We start from the raw sequence: 23,285 nt of genomic DNA on the forward strand, positions 1-23,285 counted from the left end.
GTTAAAAATTTGCATGAAGTCTCTTAATCTGCTAAGTAAATTCCCATGGTGTTCTAAGAAGCATGTCATTCATTTTGCTAAGATTAGGTAGACTGTATGCATTGCGTTTGTTGAAGATCATATTTTTTTCTGTCTTTGCCACTGATTTTAAGAAACCTGAGGAAATTAAAATGTTGCACTTATTTCTTCTGTACACACTACCTATTTATTTAGCAGTATTTCTGCAACCTTCTGCTTTGAATTTATAGCACGTAAGTACTTTTGACAAATTAGGGAAATATGGGAAATCAGGGAAATAATGACAGCTTTCTCTTCTTTTCTTATGATAAGAGATAACGTGCTTATATTGCTTCTTCCCCTGTGTTGTCTGTTAAGGAGATTGATACATCTGGGAAACCTGTTTCTCTGTCTTTGTTGCATCCTAGTACCAAGAGTCTTCAACACGGGATGGTTTACTGGATGTTTAGGATGGCCTTGGGATTAGGAGTCCAATTCCATACCTCCATTTCGTGCTGGCTCAAATCTAATGATTCTGGGGAGGTTATGCCCGATTTACAGAAATGTAAGTGAGATCAGAGCTAAAAACCAAATCCACAGAGTTATTTAGGCATTTACTCCTAGGGGATATATTCTTCTGTTTATATGAATTGGGTGCCTATGTGAATGCTTTTAGGACTGCAGAGAACAGATCTAAAAGAGGATTCCTAACTGTAGGCATTTCATGGCTCCATATACTCACACAGACAATACTGCTCATGAACAGTACTTCATACATGTTTATAAAAAAGCAACCAAGCTCATAAGACAGCAAAGAAATGTGGTTCTGCATATAGACTGTATATTTAAATGGCTTGAAATAAGCAACACTTTGCATAGTTAATATTTGAATTCACTTAACTTTTGATGTTTTACAAAAAAGATTTGTATAATGGCTAATGAAAACCTAGAAATTTTTTAAAAATTTTGATTTAAATTCCTGAAAGTTGTTTGTAAAGATCATAAATTGAGATACATGTTCCCTAGCACACACTTGTACAATATTGATCAGATTTCAGACTTCAATTGATTTATTTCTTCATACTTTCTGGAAAAGGTAAAGTGGTTTAATAATTCCATCTAGACTGGAGGGAGGCAAATTTTTTAAGGAGAGAGAATATATTCATTAGACCAGCTCATAATGGTGGAAAAAATGGACAAGCTTCCAAGCACACAAGGCCTCCCGTGAGGCTTCTTCAGAAGAATGAGCTCTGAGATGGTTCCCCAAAAAGCCCTTCGCTGGACTTCCAGGCCTTCTGCTGCAAGGGTAGTTGTCCAGCATCACGCCTGGTCATTGACAGGCCACCAGGGTGATGGGCCTGGGCTCGGGTCGGCATTTGGGGCTAGTGACACACAACTGTCATGGTAATTGGGTGTTTGCAGAGGAGAACTGGGCAGAAGCTGAGAAAGAGGAGAACAAGGAGGGGCGCGATGCTGTGACACAGACATCCGAAAGAGAAAAAGCCACACGAGAGTCACTGTCAGGAAGAAGTGGCCAAGGGGAAAGGCCTGTCTGGAGCTACCTGGGGTAATGTGGAAGTCCTAAAGTATTAAGGTGATTGCCAAATTCATGTGTCTGAGGAACAAGGCTACTAATATCTCACTGTGAGTTAGTGTCTGATGTTTACAAAATAGATGAATTACAAAATTGCAGCCTGTTGGTTTTGTTTCCCTGTGGAAGGTAAAATCCCAGAGACACAGTGGAGTTCAGCATTGGATGAGATAAGGTCCTGTTACACTGCTCCTACCTTTTCTTACAGTAGGAAGCAGGGCTGTGTATCAGAAGCAGGGCTGTGATAGCATCTTAATACTTGTTGCTCCACTGTACACAGCTGAGAAAAGCAATACTGACTTACTGTGTACTCACTCCTTGTAACCAGAACCACAACCCACGCCATGATTACTACATGATGTCTTCATAACCTCTTAGCAAAAGCAATAAACAGCCTCTCCTCAGGACCTCTCTACCACAGGAGTAGTCCGATTTAAAAACCACTAGCTTAGTAACACCCTCCTAATTAACAGTAAATGGGAGACCTGCTGTGAATAACTGCTGATGGCCAGAAAGCAAATAAAAAGGAAATTCATTCTCTTCTTCAGTCATAAAATCACAGGATGGATGAGGTTGGAAGGGACCTCTAGAGGTCATCTGGTCCAACCCCCCTGCTCAAGCTGGGCCACCTAGAGCCAGTTGCCCTGGACCGTGTCTAGATGGCTTTTGAATATCTCCAAGGGCAGAGACTCCACAATCTCTCTGGGCAGCCTGTGCCAGTGCTCGGTCACCCTCACAGTGAAAAAGTGTTTCCTGACGTGCAGAGGAAACCACCTGTTTTTGGGTTTGTGCCCGTTGCCTCTGGTCCTGTCACTGGGCACCACCGAAAGAGCCTGGTTCCTTCCTCTTTGCACCCTCCCTTGAGGTACTGATATACACTGATAAGGTCCCCCCGAGTCTTCTCTTTTCCAGGCTAAACAGTCCCAGCTCTCTCAGCCTTTCCTCATATGTGAGGTGCACCAGTCCTTTAATCATCTTTGTGGCCCTTCATTGGACTCTTTCCAGTATGTCATGCCTCTCTTGTACTGAGGAGCCCAGAACTGGACACAGCATTCCAGGTGTGGCCTCACCAGTGCTGAGTAGAGGCGAAGAACCACCTCCCTTGACCTGCTGGCAATACTTTGTCTAATGCAGCCCAGAATACCATTTGCCTCCTCTGCTGCAAGGGCACATTGTTGGCTCATGTTCAACTTGGTGTCCACCCTATGTCCTTTTCTGCCAAGCTGCTTTCCAGCTGGGTGGCCCCCAGCAAATAGTGGTGCATGGGGCTGTTCCTCCCCACGGGCAGGAATTTGCACTTCTCCTTGTTAAACTTCGTGAAGTTCCTGTCAGCTCATTTCCCTGTGGCCTTGTTAAGCCCAACCATAACGGGGATATCCAAACAGCCTAAGTGACAGCACCAACACAATTACCATGCCAGCACCAGACAGGATGGCTTTTTCTGCTCTTTTCTGTATATGATTGCTTCATTTTTTCCCTGCTCAACATCTAGTCCAAGTATTCACCTCACGTAATGAATTAGCGAAGTGGGATCAAGAATTGAGGAACTCCTATTTAAGCCTGAAGGAGGCCACAGCCCCTTTTCCTTACTGTCATGGGTGGGGAACACAGAAGGCATCCAGTTTCCACCCTGTGTTCTCAGTACCCAAATCACATTTATTGGAACATGCAGGTATTTCTACAAGGTTTAGAAGGACTTCACTTATACAGTTTAGAGCCATATGACACAGCCTAGCTTCCCTGAAGCAGCTTTCTTCTTAGACTTGTTTTCTAAAATCACTCTGATGTCTTTTTTCCATTCTCAGGTACAGAGAGTAGCACTGTAATTGTAAGAAGGGGGCACTTACTCAGTATTGTGTGTATCAATGGTGTGAAAAAGTTCATGCAGTTCTTCTCCACTCAGAACTCCGTCAGCAAAGTAAGCTTTGAATTCATCAAAGGACAGTTTTCCATCGTCTGAAACAACGAAGAAATGGAAAATGCCTTAGTTTCATTTATGGTTTTGCTTGTTTGCTTCATGCAGTAGAAGAGGAAACTATTAAAAACCTCTAGCTCTTCAGATTAAATGTAGAAACTTTACATATTTGATCAAGACACATCGGCTGTTGTATGAGAGTTCTCAGTTTGTCTGGTAACTCTGTTATTCTTCCTCTTTCTCATCTTTCAAGCAAAGATAGTTTGGTTTTGCTAAGTCTCTACTGACAAACACATCAATACAGTCCTGTCTTTGCCCTGATCCCATTCACTGTGGCTTCTCCCCGTCCTGCCCCATGCTTCCCCTACTTGCTCCCTGCCTGTGTCCTTGCCTCTGCATGGAAGATCAGTGACCTCCTGAGACTCAGTGGGGCAGGCAAAACCCAGGGAAATGCAAAAGCAAACATTTGCTGAAGGAACACGTTAGTTCAATGAAAATTTCTTCAGCTATCTAGAGCTATCAACTTCCCATTCCTTTTACCGTTCCCTTTCCCGTTCGTCTGCTCCCTGAGTCCCACATAGGAGACTGAGACTCAAGTGCGCAATTCAATAGCAGCAGGGATCTGACCCTGGCTCTCCTCTCTAGCTAAGGACACTAATCAATACACTGCACTGGTTTGCAGCATTCTGATTCTTCGTAAAATACATCTTTCTGAAAAAGGTCTATGCTTGGTGTGTAATTAGCAAAATAAATTTAAAAAAAGTTTTACTTTCATGGAATAGGAAGCCAGCGTTGTGTCCTCTTCCACTGGAAAGAATTTCAGCTCATTTTCTTGGTCAGCATAAAAAAGAATAAATTTCTATTTGCCAGCATGTGATTCATCTGGAGATTACACCAAAATATAGGAAGGAGAAAACTGGTTTGGACATATATCGGAGGTCAGTCAAAATCCTCAGACAGATTTTCAGATGGTGTTTGAATTGGCCATTTAATATACAGTGAAGCCCAACTATGAAGAAGTTGACTTTATTTTCTAAGTATCTGCTGTTCTTATTTGTTTGGGACAAAAACGATCAACACCACATGGGTCCTGATCATCATCAATAACATGTTCATGTAGTTAGGAAGTGTCTGCAGGACTAATGGGACTCAGAGGGAGGTGAAGTACCGTATGATAACATTTAGAAGAACAGTAATGGAATGTACATTAATTCAACAGGAGAAAGTCCTTATTACAATCTCTACTACATTATTTAGTGGAGTCTGTTTCATCTGTTTCTTAAGTTAGCTTTAATTATAGCAAGCCCTTGACTACATGAGGCAAAATCCTTGAGATGTGTTAAGCAGATTAATTCATCTGGTATTTTCAGGATGTTACCACTTCAGACTGAGGCTTTACCCTGCGTTTGTCAGGTCAAACTCTGCACAACCGTCAATGCTTTCTGAAGGCTATTCCAATAACTACTACAGCATTTCATTGAAGAAGGGATTGTACTCACCTCACACATCTGATAATCCCAGAGAAGTTGATTAGTGACATCAGAAATAGATAAAATGTGCTGCAATTTGGACAGCCTGGCCCACCCACAGGGTGGCCGTGGTTGCAGTGACAGAAGTGTCAGACTTAGACTATCGTCTGTTTTGGAAAGTAGGACTCTGGGGTGCAAGGAGCATTAGCCTTTGTTAACTCTGGCCTCTAATCATATCACAAAGACTAAACAACATATGACAGTCAGCATGACTAATTTTTTCCTGAGTACATGATTCAAGGCTGAGGAGAAGGAATCAATTAAAGGAAGATATATAAAATAATTCTGCATGCTGAAATGACCTAGAGCCTGGATGGGGCTTTGAATGACATTGTATAGAAGGTGATGTGAGAAACCAACCAATGCCTGTCAGCAGGATGTTAAAAAAATGAAAGACAGAAGTTTGTAAATGGAAAGATGAACCCCACAGAAGTCCATGGGATTTCATCAGGGATCCCTCAGCAACAGTGGACATTTGCTTCTGTCCTGAAGAACAACTGTCCTCTTTTCTTTACTGTACAGGCATGACTTCAGAAGAAGTGCATGGGTCAGGATGAGGCAAATCTGTAAATTCTTTAAACAGTTAGGGCAATTTGTTCCTCATTGACCAGTGTAGTGAGTTTCAAATGCAGGACTGATAATCAGCAAACAAAAGCCAAAGAAAGAAGATCCACCTTTTGCTTGTATTTAGAAGTTTGAATGGTTAAATGGTAGTTAAGTAATAATTTATGTAAACCGATTGAGCTTTTGCATGAAGCGTAAAGAATATTTTCAAAGCCTAACACTTCATAACTCTGTTTTGGGTAGCACTAAATTTAAGTTCACATGTCTCTTTCTCCTCTAGTAACACACTGAATCACTCATAGGGCACTAAACAACTGTAGAGGACAAGACTAAGGTGTCCTAAGCACCAGATTAATCTATAACATATTGTGGCCTAATTTTATAGTGGTGAAGAATCTATTATAAAGGCAGTTTCTGAATCCTGTAACTACATGCTGTACTACAGCATGCAGATTTGAAGAACAGAGCTGAGGAGTTTCCTCACTCTTTTACTTGCTATTATTTCATAATTCCTTTGACTTGAATATATGGCTTCAAATATGTAATCTTCAAGAGGTTTCAAAATCGTACAAATTAAATGTCTGCTTCAACAAAAACATTTTGAAATGTTTAATATGAAAAGACAGACTGTAGCTGGAGATAATCATCATTACGATCAAAATAAAATGTCAAGATCTACAAGAGCTAAAAACCAAGATGGCACAATACTGTGTTGAAGGTAGGCAATTTTCTTTGACAGAGCTGCCATGATTACCTAATTGAGAATCTAAATACATCTGCCATTTGGCACTGGTTACAGAGAAGGAATATCAAATACTGAGCATGTTGAAACAAGCTTCTTTTCACAGCTATGCTTCCTTTGGCTCATACAGATCCAATCGATTGTTTAATCAAACTGCCTCTGCTGCTTTAGCCTTTGCTGGGAAGGGTGATTTGCATGCAAGTTATACACATACTCAAGAAACTAGTGATTTTTGGCAACTTCCCTGAGATAAACATGTTATGAGTTTACTCATAGAGCAGTCTGGGTATGACACAAAACCTGAAACATCTGTCTGTTTATCTCTGTTCTTCGGGATCACTGGCTTTACATCAATCCAGAAAATCAATGATCTGCCAACAGCCAGATTGGGCTCTTTAGCTATTTTCTTTAAATTTTATCATCCAAGAGCAGACATTGCCTTTTGCTTCATTGCTATTTATTCTCAATAACATTTTGAATGTTATTGACATTGACTGACACATCACTGAGCTTGTTGCTGGCAAAACCCAAGGAGGTTTGAAACTGTTCGGTTACTTACAGACTTCATACAGTTACTTTTACTGAAAAAAGCTCTGATTCTCCAGGGCATTTCTCTGATTTTGTATGAGTGTAACTGTTTTGCTAGTGCAGCTGGGGACTCAGCTGCTGGTGGCCCAGGCCACCCCTGCCCTTCCTCAGTGCTCAGATGAAGCTCAGACCCAAACCCTAACAAGTGCTCCTTGTGCTGTTTAATTGAAGACACGTTTGCCTAGCCAGGTTTTTTTTTCAAGTGTGGCTTTCAAGAATGGCTTTTATTTTAAAGGCTGCATTACGTATCCTCAGCACTGCCTCCCTGGGGCACACCTCGCTGCCCTCGGAGCGCCCAGATAAATACGGTCTGGTTTAAGTGCTTCAGAGCAGCTGAGCAGAAACCTCTATTATAGATGCTTCAGTCCTTGCCCCTGGCAAAACGACAGGGGATGGATGATTCATGAAAGACAAACTTCTCTGAAGCTATGCATCCCTCAGACAAATCAACCAGCAGCGTTTGCCTTGGCAACGTTATCTCAAAGAAGCTGTTTTGCAAGCCTTGCTTGCTTTTGTGTATCTTCTCTGACATCTTGCAAAAGCAGGGTTTCTTCAAAAACAGGCACAGTTGCCCATCCTCCTTAGAGCCAAAACATTCCTGACTGGCAGACAAAAATATAAACAATAAAATGAATCTCCCCATGTAGCACTTGCAAGTTTAGAAATCTATTTACATGGTGTTTTAGGGGAGCCTTCCTTTGGGTTACAATTGCATTCTTACATTGACTTCAGTAAAATTCACCTCTCTATTGAATAGATGTTTTTATGTGTAAAATAGGCCCAAGTGATATCCCCCAGCCAGTTTGCTCCAGAAACACTAGTAATCTTCAGGACACATTTTGGATAGCTTATGACTTCAATAAACAACAGCATATCTGACAAAGGAAAGCCACACACATACTCTCTTTTTGAGTTGAAAGATGACTTCAGTGAGTGAAAAGATATCAAGCAAATAATGAACAAGGGCACGTATATATTTGGAGTCTACGTGCCAAAAGACAATGGCAAACAGTGAGTCTGCAGCCAGTGAAAGAAGTTACGGTGATGTAGAGGAGCAGGATATCTCGCAGAGATGCCAGCAAATCCTGGAGGGCAACAAAACAGCTTCCACTACCACCTATTTCAGGCTTCTTGTTAGGACTGTGAGCCTTTCCTAGCAGTTAAACATGCCTGTGGGCTCCATGGAGGACCACCAAAGCAGTCTTTCCATAGCAGGACCCACATTAGATGGAGCTCATATAGGTGAATGGCAGCCCTAGGGCTTATATGGCAATTGGAAGAGCCACTTGGAAGAGCTTATGGCAACTGGAGGGAAAAACCCCACTGGGCTAAAGCTCATCCTGGGGTTCGCCTTGGTGGGATGGAATTTGGAAAGCAGAGCCCGTGGCACTGTCCCAGCCCAACCAGATGGTGCCCAGCCTGCCTCCAGGCTGGCAACATGCACACTGACAGGGCGGTCAGGTTATTTAGGGTCTGGGGCTCTACGAGTGCAGTCCTCTGCCCTTGTAGGGCAAAAATTAGCAAAGGGAGAAGAGATAACAACAAATGAAACCAATAAATAGAAAAATCCCGTGGCAGAAAGTATTTATTCCCCAGGAAGGTACAACAGGGACTAGGAAATGACAGTGCTCAAAATGAAGCAGTCACTTCTGCCATGGGAAAGGCAAGGGCTGAAAACACAGCCCCATCCAGGCCCTCACAGTTCTCAAGGGGAGCTGACTTTCTAAATACCTCATGGGAGCTGTGACAGCCCTTTATGGCTTTTTGAAGTCTGGCTGCCTTTGAAGAACTTAAAGCTTTAAAGTGCCTCACTCAGGCCACAGTCTGCTGCATGGCTGAAGCAAACACAATGGGAAGGCAGCGTAAACGTGGGTCCTGCTCCCAGACCATCTGCTCCCAGGGACCTGTTGTGTGACTTGCCTTTTTGGAAGGAACTGATAGTCCATACCTGCTGTAAAAGGTTTGGATCAGAGCACTTGAGTGCTAAAAGATATTGCCCTATACACAGAGAAAACGAGGGTGGGGGTTGGGAGGATGGACACATGACAACACACATGGATGGACTGAACCAGATGCAAAAAGTTGAAAAAAATACCTGATTTATTGGCACACGGCACATAGGCTGGAATGAGACTAAGGAAGAGCTGCCAAAATAATAAATTTCAGTGTGCCAAAGAGTATGCTGATAATATCCACTAGGTGCCAGGCATAAGAGGTTGCATAAGAAAAAGCACAGACATAGACTGAAGCTTTAAAGATTCTGGGCAAATGCACTAAGCTTTCATTGACTCTGATCTGTATCGAGTGTTGATATAACCAGAAATAATGATTTTTGAGCCATTATTCCAGCTGTTATGCTGGAAAAGCTTAGCACATGTAACCAAGTGGTCCCAAGGGGACTAGGCTAACAGGGAGAGGATTTAAGTTTAAAAGTAGGCATTTTGTCTTTATAGAAATAATAACGTTTGGAATCTGGAACACAGAGTCCTGCCCTGCAGCACCTGAAGGACCCAGGGAGGTGGGATGGGGAATCCCACCCCACACAGAGGCTGGGCTCTGAAACCGGAGCCAGGGTGGTGTCTGCAGGGGATTCAGATGGTCAGGAAGCAAACAGCAGCATGGGAAGAGTCTCCGGAGGCTGTGCTACAAGGGTTTTGCCTTACAAATCCATTTTACCAGTACTGATTGGATAATTTGGGAGCTCAAATCAGCAATGCTGCAGTTCAGAAAATTTCTGTGCTCTGGCTCCCATTCATATATATATTCTGTATAGTATTCAATATATTCTGTATGTATTCAATAAATATTCTGTAAAGTCATCCAGTAAATGCATAGCTCAAACGCAGCCATTATGATGTTAAGACCTGGCCCTTCTGGGTATCATGGTGCATAGAGCTTTCCCAAGGGATTCCTGCACATAGCTGTTTTTCTCAAGGAAGGGCACACAAGAGCAGGGTCACCCTGTCATGCTGTGACATATCTGGCCAGTCCGTGTGTATGGAGAGGAGAGCCCATGCACTGCTGCAGCTGCCACCACGCAGCACTGCTGGGGCAGTCTATGGGCTAGTTGAAGACCTCATGAGATGCCAAGACATTGCGGACCCAGATTAGGAGATGCTGGCTGAGGAAAAAAATGCTGAAATCAGGGACTTGGCATGCCTTGCTTTGGTGTAACTCTAAAACTTTCCTTGAAAAAAAGTTTAGTCCCATAAGTGGCGATCTTCAGAGAGCCTCCAGGCCAACTCCGATGGTTCACATTAGGGTGATCCAAGAGATCTCCTTCCTGAGGTGCTTCCCCTGCCTCTTCCAGGCATATTCACTCAGGCCTCTGGGATGGCTGGGATTAGCACTCTGGGCTACAAGCTAGAGCCACTGAGAAGTCACCATCTGAGGACTATAGTGAGGCAGCTATCACCCTGCCGGAGCTCACCTGGAGACACATGAGCAGATGCAGCTGGTAGAAGACTGACCTGCAAAGTCAGTGTTTGTCCTGTAATGGCACTGTCAATAAATACTGAATATGGAAACACCTATTTTGATCTCTGCAAAACTGACTCTAGAGTGAGCATTGTGAGATTTCCTCTTGATCATCGTACAGGTGCATCTTGGTGGCTTTTTTGTTATTCTGTGGTAATCTTGTCAGGGGACTCAAATGTGTATTCTCTGTGAATAAGTCCCTTTGGTCACTGACACCAGTGGAAGCTATAGGATGCTACTGCTGCACTCTGATGCCTTATTTTAAGGAGTCCTTTATTTATGACCTACAGTTTTCTGTTGGGCTAATGTTCGCATGGTTTTAGAGCTGGTCTGAAATCCCTAGGCCACTGCAGTCAACAATTTTGCTACTGCTGGAGTGCTGTGTGTTTTACAGAGGGCACTGGGGGACTTCTCCTATATAATTTCTTATGCTAAAGGCAGGTGAGAAGATACTGTTAGTATTATCATGCTATACAGCTTTAGAATTCTACATTTAAAAGTGTGATGTCCCTGCTCTATATCATGGGGCGTGCATTCAGGGGGTGCTGAATGAAGATATATGACAGAATGAGAAGATTAGTCTCATCTGACTGTATTTTTCATTTTACAGATTCTAGTTCAATGAAATTATGAAAAACACATTTTTAGGCGGGGGAAAAAAAAAAGCTTTCAGTGAGTGCTTGTTTGAAATGTCAAAGAAAAAATGAAACCAAACATAAATGCGCTGGTTCTGGCATTAATAATATTTCATTGCTGGCCTGTTCTGGGTGTTTGATATTCAGGTTGGGCCACCTCTGGAGCTTTAGTCTTGCTTTGCTTAGTCAATTTTTTGATTTTCCCTCATTTGGTTGCAGTAATTCCTGACAGCCTGCAGCATACTGTTTACTGTGCTCCTTACAGTTAAGGCTTTTTTTTTTTTTTTGGAAAGTCTCTGCTTCTACAGCAGATATTACCTATGGTGTTTTCAAATATCTTCTTCTTAAGAGCTTTAAGGATGTTTGAGATATAGCTTACACTCAGTGCTTTTTCATAACAACTGACTATTTGCAAATCAGTGACAGCATCTATATACAGACTATCTTTTCTAAACCTGTCATATGAGCTGCCCTTTTTAGTTAACTCCTGCTTGGAGCTGATCTGAGGGTTTGGGGGCAGGAGCTGTAAGTTTGGAACAAAGCCATAATCAAATACCAGTTCTAAACTTGTAGAGGCGAGAGAGACAGCTGAGAGGTCCTCCTTCTGGAGGAGCTGGCTGGGGGTCACTCTCTCCTCCCTCCAGGTTTAACTGGATGGCTATTTCCACACTGAAAGTGCTAAGGGGAGTTTTAAATGCCAGGGCATGCCAGCTTCCCAGAGCAGGAGAGGAAGCTCATGCCTTAAAGGGTGGTTATTGTCCTGGCACATACGCTCAGCAGTCCACAGCCAGGCAAGCATGCCACTGGGCTCCGAGTCATTCGTTTCCACCTTCATAAGAGAATAGACCTGAAGAAGCCAGGCTCCCCTCCAGAAAGAGCTAGAGATGATAAAGTAGAAAGGGAAGAGCAGCCCTCTTCTCCCACAGGAGGATGGGAAGAGAAATGTCCCCCACCATGATGCAGGCAAAGGGAAGCGCTGCTCTCCAGTTATTTTGTGGTACTGACTCTGCTCAGTGTTGAACTGTCGGTGTTGAAGCACCTTCCCTCAGCTGAAAGACGACTGTTACTCTTGCAAGATAGAGAGTTGAATTCTTAGTAGATTATTACTTATTTTCTTCTCCATTTTGACAGTCAGACTGTTTGTGATTGGATTTCTGCAACATAGTCTATATTTGAATTTCCATTCCTGTGCTAACAGGAGGGAATTATAGCAGGAGGCTATACTAATAGGGCACATGTCAAAGCTGCATGGTCAGGAGAGGCCCCAGGGTGACCTTTACCAACAACTGATATTGTTTCATCTGATCGCAAAGCACTGCAAGGCTCATAGCGTGCCCCACGTCCCTCTTAGCATATCAGAAGATAAGAGAAACGCCTCATGCAGACAAACAGGAGGATAAGCACATATAGGTGCTGCAGTCACATGTGTGTTGAGCAACCACTGTTGCCTGTGAGATGAGGGAGGTAAAAAATTATCTTGATTAGGAAAGACTGCATTTGGCAGTTCCAGTTTTCCATATTTCTTGTCCCTGCTGGCTAGGGGCAAGATTTTACTTTTTGAGAGGAATTTAATGAGTTCAATTTTGTTTTCAATAGCGAAAGGAATGAAATAAATGAAGAACTTTCCTTTTAGCTGGAATTTTTCCAAATTAGCTTTCCTTTGAATGTATGGAGTTTTGTAAAGTAAACCTGACCAAAACTTCGTTTTGACATGCAAACCTGAAACGTCTCCTTTCCAAAAAGGTCAGTGTGCAACATCTCACCTTTATGAAATTGTTTTTTTCCCTCAGGGTTTTCTGTTGCTTTTGTCAATATTATGAACCATATATTTCTTAGAAATGTGATATTCCTTCCCTATGCCTTGTTCTCCCTCTAAGAAAATCATACGACCTTTTCAGTTACGGGAGGAGTGTGGATCTGCTCCATACAGAGCAGAGCTGCTCAGCCATGAAATAAGAACTATAGATAGAGTTTATGAAGCCGATCCTCTTGTGGAAGCTGTGCATAGATGATATTTCCAGAAATGGGAGGGTAACAGAATGATATATGTACCTGGGCTGGCAAAGAAAGAAGCCACCACCCCAAAAGAAACAACATTTGTACGTTGTCTTTCAAATAGGGGAATGACTGTTTGATAAAGGAGTTTCTCAATTAAATCCAGCTGTCATAAATCACTGTAGTATTTTTGAGTAACAGCAATTCAGCAGGATTTCTTGGCTCTTTTGATCTCTTATTTTATATTGCCTTTGCAAGAATAGTTGTCTTTCCTTGTTGTGGAAGGCTAACCTGAAGTCCCGCAGTTCCTAAATTCATAGTAAGAACACTATCTCCTATAATACTCCTATTTATCAGCTTGATCCACTTTTTTGGATGTGTTTTTTTTCTTGCTGACAAGCAAGTATCTAGTAAGGTTTTTGATAATAAATTTTTTGGGGGTATTTTAATCTCACAGCGAATGAATACAGCAGCTCGGAGAAAGTCCTATTAAAAGTGTATGGGTTAACAGGAGCATGTCACGGACAGTAACGTAGTATTTGTTACTGTAAGCCAATACTTGGTTTCCTGCAGCACAGAAAGATGACACTGAAAGTGTAAGTATCTTAGTCATTAACAAAAGCTAATAATCTGTGTTGACAACAGTGTAAGCATGTTAGATGAGTGTTCACTTTCTGGGAAGGTACTTAACATCCCAGCCTTAAAACAAATCTCCTCCTTATTAATGTGGCATGAGCATGTGCAGTGCTAGATTAGCAAAGTGGAAGTCCCACAGGCAAATGATGGTTGAACAAACACAGTTAAGCATATAAGAGCTGAAACCATTTCAAGCTCATGGACTTAAATTAATAGAACTCAAGTGGCTGAACTTAGCCACTTTTCTCCCAATAATATGTTGTAAAGGATCCATATATAGGTATGAACTCCAGTGACCAAAGTCTCTAGGGCCGATGTGACTTCATATTGTTCTGAACAAGCAGGTTTGCCACTCATCATGTGAGCTGTTTCCCCTATTTTTAATAGCAAAGTATCAATAATAAACTGTGGGGTAACCCCATTGAGGACTGGGAGTCTTCCTGACCACTGAAGTGCTGTGGATCCGCCAGGGCTGGGGCAGAGCATGAGCTCAAAGTCCAGGGCAGGGACATGAAGCTGCAGGGGCTCTTTTTGGCTCCAGGGGGATGACGGCCACTGCTCTGCACCGTGTGCTCTGACTCTCATCCGCCTTCAGGGTAGACGCATAAACACCTCTTCCAAACACCGTGAGGAGGTCTGCGGGGGATGCCAGCAGAGCTTGGCTGTGGTTGGCACATAGCTAAGCTAGAAAAGCACGGCTGAAGGGGAAGGTCCTTCTCCTCCCCATCCCAGCTCTCACCTTGGGATTCAGCCTGCACCATCACTGCCCTTCCAAGCCACTGGAGATAAAAAAACCCCTAACAAAAACCCTCACAGTGATGGGTTTTGTGGTCCCTGAGATATCTCAAGCTTTGGTTTAGTGGGAAGTGCCAGTTGCTGCACATGAGCTGGGGCAGGAATATGCAGCCGGAGGTGGGCTGTGGGGGTGGGATTGCCCTCTCAGTTATGTGAAAATAAACAGTTATGTGACAGGCTCAGCTATATCATCAAACCCTATGGTAGCCCCTTACTGTCCAACAGTTCTTCCTTGCAAGTGATTCTCTCCGATTTCCCCAATAGTATCCATTATGCCTTTAAATACCTGAGAGTACACTTTATTGAACCTGCACAATACCTGTTTTCTGAGGATTGAGTGGGAATTACTTGTCAGGGTTAAACCTGTCTGAGCTGTGGGTTTGACACTCTTCAATGCTTTCAGAAAAAGGCCGAAGTCTGGCCCGTGCTTCTGCAAGAAGTTGCACCTCCCTTTTTCCTGTACTTTGGTATTACAGTGCTAAATAATTGTGAGCTTGTATTTCCTTCTCGTCCTGCAAGACCTAACTCTGGTTATCTGAGTTAAGTATAAATAATATTATGGTAACTGCAGAGCTACAGAAGCTCTTCATAGCCTCAAACATACTGAATCTCACACTCTGTGTGATGCAGGGAAGTAGTAGAGGCTTCATTTCTCTGCTGGGGTATGTGGCACAAAAACGACAATGTAACTTCTCCAAAATTGTGCAGCAATTCTGAGGAAAAGGAGTTAAAGTCAGGTTCAAGACCATGACTATGTATACCAGCAAAAAATTCCAGTGGTTACACCTGTGGTCCTTATAGTAAGGACCCTTCTCTGCTGCAGCCAAAATAGGAGCATTTGTGAAGCCTTACAGCTTGCTGAATTTAAACAAGGGAAAAAATACATGTGGAAAGAAAATCAGTCAGTAGCATGAGGGCAAAACTTTTGATTAATAACATAATAAAAAACTCATGACTTTTATGTTATAAATATGTGAGTTTAATTCAAGGCTTTATTCTGCCTACTGACATGCTGGACAAATACATAACTGAAAAATGTAGGAAACAAGTCTGATTGCTAGATATATCCTATGGTGTTTTTAAAAAGTAATAAGATGGAGCTACTAACAAGTATTTCGAACCTTCTTGTGAACACAGTGTCACTAAGAAAACACCTACATGCACCCAAAGAGCAAATCAAAAACATGCCAAATTGTGAAAGCACAAGATCTGCCCTTAAAGAACCCGTGGGAAGGATCAGTGCACAACAAAATACATTGCATTGAGCCTGTAGAAAACATAAAATGACATGAGGAATGGCTGGTTTTCCTGTTAGGATGTTTAAAGCATGACTTAAAATGCTGAATCAATGATGGATTTTTTTTTCCAAAGGGAGGGGGAAGACATGTGACCGGTCTTACCGTTCTTGTCTGCTCTTCTTAATATCTACACAAAAAGAGAGAGAGAACAGAATCACTTTTTTTTGTATGGGTTAATAGCACACAATCCTGTGTTTAGTGGGCATTTATAGTTTGAGCTCTACATCATATTTTCACAGGGCTGCATAAAATTGAAAAGCCTTTAGTGTGTCTCCATCCTTCCCTCAGAGTATTGCTTTCTTTAACTCCTCCTGTGCTGTGTGCACAGAAAACCAAGACCGTAATAAGAACCAGCTTTATTTTCTAGTTTGTGCACAGCTTATAAGGATGATGTCCAGGCACAAAACCTGATACCGTATGGCTACCATGATATTGGATTTGGGGTTGAGAGAAGTGGTTTAAAGAAGCAGGGCAAGGCTGATAGCTGGGAGGATGTGCTGAGCATCTGAGACGGTGAGAAAGACTCAGGGTTTGTGTGGGTGGAGGAAGCAAAGGGATAAGTCAGGAGAGTTGCTGGGTGGCACGAAGGAATCTGAGTGTGGGAGGCAGCGAGATCAGATGTGTGGGAGCAAATTTGAGGATTGCTCTGATAGCGAGTAGAAACCAGATACAGAAGAAAGGGGAGAGGGAAAGCATAGAGGTTTATGAGCTGGGAAGGCAAGGGCATCACGGGGGTGCCTGCTGTAGATCCTTCGCTGCAATACTTCTGCCACAAAACCTGTATGCGACCCCAGCTTACCCACACAGTCCACAGGTCTGCCTTTTCTCCCCACTGTACATGGCACATGCTGGAGAAGCTATTTAAATATGCAGGTGAGAGCCTGTAACGTCTCGTGCAAAGCCTGAGAAGGTGATCCTGGGGGTGCATCCCGCGAGGAGAGGCGGCAGAGCCCTCCAGGCCCAGCCCTGCCGTCGGCGGGGGGACACAGCACCAGCCCACCCGGGGCTATACGCAGGTGCACCGGCCCTGTCTTACTGCTGGTGGCACGCTGGCGTGCCCGCCTGTCCCTGCTGGAGTCCCGTCGCAGGTACCACCACATTAGTCCACGCTTTGGAGAAGGGATCAGGGATAGGGAATGGAAGCGACAGAGGGGGTCTCCTCCAGTTTCTTTGCTCCCTGCTCTCTAGATGAGGTGGTTTTGCTGTGGCATGGGCCACCATGTGACACTTCAGATATGCACAATTGCCATGCTCTGTGACCCTGATACATTTCTGGACATAGCCCCCATCACTACTTCAGCCTGAGCCGCAATGGGGAGTTGTCCGGACAACGCCATAACAAGTTGAGACAAGGGAAGAAAGCAAATCTTCCGAATATAGTTTCTATTGCTGCTATGAATATCAGTAAAGGAAAGAGTTTCAAAATGGGCACATATATTTTTGAGAGCTGATAGCAATGGAAATGTTAGACTGTATATTAGGAAATTTTACTTCACTGAAAGGGTTATCAAGCATTGGAACAGGCTGCCCAGGGAAGTGGTTGAGTCGCCATCCCTGGAGGTATTTAAAAGACGTTTGGATGAGGTGCTTAGGGACATGGTGTAGTGGTGGACTTGGTAGTGTTAGGTGTACGGTTGGACTCGATGATCTTAAAGGTCTTTTCCAACCTATACGATTCTGAGATTCTGTGATTCTGTTATCCAGTTTGATAAACTGCTAGTAGTATCTAAACAGCTTCTCAAGCACGTGCCATAACTGCTCTGCTCCTAGACGTGAAACCAAATGCAAAACCCAAGGATCCAGGTGCCAAGCTCTGTTGGAGCATCTTCGTGACTGTATTCTGTCAGGTGGGGTTGGCAGGGAACTAAGAAAATTGTGACCCACATCCAGGACTTCACTTACGGTCTCTAAGCTGAACTTTGCATTGGACCAAATTTACAGCACATAAAGCATGGAATAAACTTAGTAAGATGACATCTTTCCTCCCTATATATCCAAATAAATCATATATTGCAGCTCAGTTTTCAGTATGAGGATTGGACTGTTTAGGGGTTTTAAATTTTTACTCTGAAACTGGAAATTTTCTCCTAATGAGAACTAAAAGACTAAATGCAGAACAAAGGAAAGATCATTAAAATCATTATTAGAATGAAATAAAACCTCTTTCTACAATCCTTAACATGTAAAATACAGTCCTAGATTCCTGGCAGGTTTGGCTGGATTTTCCAGGGAACCGTTGCTGATCGTTCTCCTATCTCATTGGCAAGCAGCCTTGTTTCCTTTCTGTCACCTGAAGGAAAAGCCAGCCTGCTTGCCAAGGTGCCCACCGCCCTGCTGCCTGTAGGGCTCGGTGCTGCTCTGGAGTTAGTCACTGAGCATGCTAACAGAGATGGCAAAGCCAGCGTGCTGAAAGGTTTTGCAGATTTTCAGCTGGAAGTGGAGAGATTCGTGAAATTTGGGGAGGGTGGAGAAACACGATGCTCTGAGATCTAGAGGCTTTCTGTGAGATCTAAAGGCTTTCTTCTGCCCAGTTACACCCGATAAAAGGGACCAGTGGGTGCCCCAAGCAGGTGCATACCAAAGGGGCTAGCGCTGAAATCTCACTCCTCGCCTCACAGGTGCCTGGGCTGAGCTGCCTGCTGTGGGCATGTGCGCAAGCATGTCTGATGGGAAAGAGCAAGGGGTGCTTCAGCCAGCTGATAAATATGCCCAGCACGGACCCAAGCAATATTAACAGATGACCAGTGACTTGTGCCACGAGTAGCAAGGGCCCACGCAGAGCCACACGGGTGTTACAGCCACACCAGGCGATGCAGCCCACACCTTGTGCAAGACTTCCATGCGAGCAAGAGCACTGGCTGCTCGGGCTTGGCTTATGGATGTATAGGACTGGGACAGTGGTAGCAGTGGATTTTCAATCAACTAGAAGTGCCCCGTAAATATGGGTCAAAGGCAGCAAAGTGTAATTAATTTATTTTTAAATTAATTTTAATTAATTAATTTTTATTTATTATTATTTAATTTTTGGGATTAATTATTTTAATTAATTTTAAAAAAACTTATGGAAATGTTAAAATCCTTTGGACACTTGATAGGGACTTTGACACAAAAGCAGGGAGGAGGTTGCATGAGAAATCAGGTGTCACTCTCATGAGGTCTCTGCCCAGCTCCCAGCGGGACCAGGACCTCAGTGCCCGCCCTTTCTGTGCAGCCTTACAGCCAGTCTCTTGCTGCCCGGTCTAATATGCAGTTAAGTGTTTATACAGGTGGAGGTGCTTCACTGAGGGGTTATCAGAGAGCTGCACATCCCCAAATATCTGTGATACGTGTACTCCCACAGGAGGAAGGGTGCCCAGGGCCCAGTCCCTGCTTTGAAGCAGGCAGAGACCGGGTTTGAATTTAAGGTTTCCTCCAGATGTAAGAGCAGAAGTACAGCAGCAGCTCCCCTCCCTCCTCGTCACCAGTCTTGTGAATGGCACCTGCTTTTCTATAAATATGAACCTGACACTGGTTTAAGAAATTGGTGAAAATTAAACAAATAATTTTGATTTGAATGAATTTTTTTACTTTGGGGAAAGGAAAAGTTTTTGGGTTATCAGGTATTCTGACCATCTGCAGTTTCCCAAGCCAGTGTGCTGAGTTAACTGGGGAGTTGGCTCCGTTTAATGTTTTTTAACTCCTTCCTGGCAGCTTGGGTTTCTCTTCTGTCTTTGCGATGTATGCCTGTAATTCTCCTGTTTCTCTTACAAGGGTATTTATAAGACCAAAAAGCTGCATTGTTCATTATATACTTGAATGGAAACAATAAAAGTCAACAAAGACTCTAATTTCAATGATTTCTTATGGGGCCTAAAGCAATCGGGAGATAAGGAGATGTGGCTTTCATCAGGGGCTGCTTGAAATAATTTGAGGAAAATGTTGGGGAAGTTTATGTGGGCACAATAGAGAAAACATCTAGATAGAGGGTCTTTAAAACAATCTTTAATACAGAACATGCCATTTCCAGCTGATATTGTGGACTAACCCTGGTATAAGCATTGGGCTGAAGTAGGTCAGAGTTGGTAGTAGAGTTGGTCTGAAGATTTGTTGCTCTCATCAAGGACAGAGGATACTTCAGAGATCTTTGGGTGGGAGTTTACCTTTTATCCAGGACTCGCCTTGGACCAAGAAATGCTCTGTGCTGGGCAAGTTTAGATAAAAAACTTTACAGCTGCATCTTGTGAGATGCTGAGCCCTCAGTGATGGTCTAGCACAGCAGCCCTGAGGGGCAGGATGGGCAGGAGGGCACCTCGCCGGGCTCCCCCTCAAAGGGCTGAGGGGCTCAGGGTCGCTCAGGTGACACCAGCCCTGGGCACCTCAAATCCAGCACGCTCTAATGGGATGGGAGGGAGCCTGCACAGTTTGGGAAAGAACTTTCGCAGCGTGAGACACCCTTCAGTGAAAAGCCCGGAAGAAAATAAAATAATAAAAATCCAAGCAATGTCTTTTGAAAAGTGACAGCATTTTCATCCAGCGCCTCTCCTAACCACCCCCAGCTGCTAACCTGCTCTCCTCACACATGCACACCATCGGAAGCAAACTCGTTCCCCTCGTTAACATTTTAAATGTTAGAAACATTTAAAAAAAAAAGGAGAGGGGAAGGGGAAGGGGAAGGAAAAAGGAAAGCGAAAAGGAAAGGGAAAGGGAAAAGGAAAGACAAAGGGAAAGGAAAAGGGAAAAAGAAAGGGAAAGGGAAAGGAAAAGGGAAAAGGAAAGGGAAAGACAAAAGGAAAGGGAAAGGGAAAGGGAAAAAGAAAGGGAAAGAGTAAAGGAAAAGGGAAAGGAAAAGGGAAAAGGAAAGGGAAAGGGAAAAAGAAAAGGAAAGGGAAAGACAAAAGGAAAGGGAAAGGGAAAAGGAAAGGGAAAGGGAAAGACCCACAGCCTTGCTGGAAGCTTTCACCCCCTTCCACCCCAGGAAGTGGGGGAAATCATGGCTCCAGGAAAAAAAAAAGACATAAAAGAAGAAAACAAAGGGAAAAAAAAGGAAAAAAGGGAGGGCAAAAAGGAAAAAAGACAAGGAAAAAAGGCAAAGCCGAAACCAAAAAGACACCCCCCCCCAACCGCTTGCAATTGCTGCCCTTGCTGGAGGGAGGGGGTGCACGTCCAGGGTGCCGCGTACTCACATCGCGGAAGATGCGCAGCCCCGCTCCCCGCTCCGCCGCCATCCGCCCGCCGCAGCCGCCGACACCGCCCGGAGCACCGGCGGCGGAGCCGGGGGGCGGCGGCGGGGCCGGGGGCGGACCGCCCCCGGCCCCGCCGCCGCCCCCCGGCTCCGGGGAGGGTTGCTGCGCCGAGCCGCACGCCCCGCCGCGCCGGCGGCTGGGAAAGCAGCCCCAGAGAGGCTGGAGAAGGGGCCGCTCTTGCTTCGTCTCACCCTTGAGGGTTCGGGGAAGAGTTTGTCCCGTTCCGCTCGGCAGCCGCCTCGTTGCATCTTTCAAGTGTGTTCAGGGCTAGACTTGCTTTCTCTCCATGAAAGAAACTTGGTTCTTGCGGGCTGCCTTTGTCAGGTCAAGTTTTCTGCTTCTCGCATTGTTTTGGCTGCTTTCCCCTTCGATACGGTCACTTGCGGGGGGGTCACTTACTGAACCACAAGACCCCAGCCTGAACGTGCTTTGAAGTCTCAGCAGTGCGGAGGGGTGGTGAGGCTTAACTGTACTTTCACACGGCTGATGCAGGCATCCCGATAAGCTGCGCTCTGCGAAAGCGCTCGGCCTTGAAAATAAGGTCCTTGAATACAACATACCCCTGAAGGTGGCCTGGCCAAAAATCAGGGGCTGTGGGGAGCGGGGAGTGCTGGGGTTACCGGAGGGGAGCAAGCGGGGAGCTGCGGGATGGGGCAGGAGTGGGCTCTGTGGGGTGAGGGCAGGTGAGGAGGAGGATGCCAGGTGAGGGGGAGAGCAGCTCTTAGGGAAACTCCCTGCCCATGTTACTTCAGATGCATGCCGAGAGGTTATTTATTACGTGGACATCGCGTAACGGAGGCTTTGTCTTTGTTCTCCTACCATGCATCACTAGCGGATGGCATTGCAAGTATACATTATATATTACAATGATATTATATATTACACATTATATATTATTATTACATATTATTATAGATTATATTATGCTTCACAACAAATGTTAGAGTGAAGTTTTTACTTTAAAACACCTTCATGTATGAAAAGCCTCGGTCGTGGCGTGACTTGCTGTATGTGGCTGTTCCTGTTTCTTCCACCTCGCTTTTCAAGTTTCAAAAGAGAACATGAAAAACAACAAGAGAGGATTGCCCAGAAGGAAAGACAAGGCATTTCATAGGGTGAGAAATTTTTATCTCACTTCCTAAAGATGGCTTGAAAAAAAGATGGAAAATAATCTCAGGCTATTTTTGCTTTTTAATAATACTGAAAGGCTTTTATTTAATCTGATTTTTATGATAGAAGTATGGGAATATATTTGTTTCCAGGGACAGAAAAGAAAAAAGTCCAAAGGTTGTCTCAAGAGCCAGGAGGGTGAGTGGAGATAAGGAAAAACCTTTTAGTCTGAATAGGGCCTTGTTTTTGTTAACTGTTATAACAACAACAACAATAATAATTTACATATTTAACTGTATTGACTAATTACTATCTTAGAATTAAAATACTTTTGTTGAAGAACCAATATCTTTCCCCTTTGATTAGTCTTAACCTTTACTGTGAATATTTTAAGTTTGTCTAGAGAAATCTTCCTTAAAAACCAGTAAGAAAAAAATTGTGTAATCCTGATATTTTTAGGGCAAAAATTAAAACACAAGAAGCAAAAATAACTCACAGGCCTTTTATTATATAAGGAAGCATTATTTCCATTATTAAAAAACTTATCTGCAAATCACCTATGTCATTTTTAGAGACTTTAGTTTTCAGGTTTAGATGAGCAAGCAAATCTGTGAGTAGCGTAGGTGCGTAACTTACTGGTGATAGTTTTTTTTACCACTTCAAAATTTTCTGAAGTAATATCTCAATTTTAACAACCCGAGCAAGCTCTGATGAAAGGTTTAACAACCGATGAAAGCTCTGAATTTTACCAGTTTCCTTATTCATTCAATGATTTCCCTCTGTCTCTGAGCAAGGGGAGGGAGGATAGGAGAATGCGGCTGCGTGGTTCCCCATGATGTGGGAGTACAGGTATGGCACTTGCTGCCTTAATGGGAGGGTGATGGCTCTGTGAAATACCCAGGTGAGGTTGGCAGAGGTCAGCACACAGTGATATGCTCACTTCTGCAGCCACAGACCCCTGCTGCTCATAATCTATTACAAGAAATAAAGTTTCATGTGCAGATGAGGATAAAACCAAAAACTGCCTGCTATTTTTCTTGCTGTGTGTGTCACATCATTAAACTTTTATCTAGAAACCAGCCTACTGTACCAACATCTTTGCTCATGTGAAATGAAGTGGTCAGCCAGTATTTAATGATTTTGCCCTTTTATCTGGGAAAACCAAACAAATGAAAACTGTCAGCAACAGCT

At 43.7% G+C, this 23,285-nt stretch overlaps 1 protein-coding gene across 1 annotated transcript in view; it reads right to left on the reverse strand.

Moving 5' to 3' along the window:
• Positions 1–21,019, reverse strand: part of NECAB1 (N-terminal EF-hand calcium binding protein 1) — a 71,087-nt gene extending 50,068 nt beyond the window's left edge. Inside the window, exons 1-3 of the mRNA XM_072851205.1 lie at positions 20,925–21,019; positions 15,865–15,889; positions 3,436–3,544 (exon numbers count right to left, since the gene is read on the reverse strand). Coding sequence (XP_072707306.1) covers positions 3,436–3,544; positions 15,865–15,889; positions 20,925–20,966 — 176 coding nt within the window. The 5' untranslated portion in view covers positions 20,967–21,019. The remainder of the gene's footprint in view (positions 1–3,435; positions 3,545–15,864; positions 15,890–20,924) is intronic.
• Positions 21,020–23,285: the final 2,266 nt, after the last annotated feature.

The sequence above is a fragment of the Ciconia boyciana genome, chromosome 2 (assembly GCF_034638445.1).
Source record: "Ciconia boyciana chromosome 2, ASM3463844v1, whole genome shotgun sequence".
Classification (NCBI taxonomy): Eukaryota; Metazoa; Chordata; class Aves; order Ciconiiformes; family Ciconiidae; genus Ciconia; species Ciconia boyciana.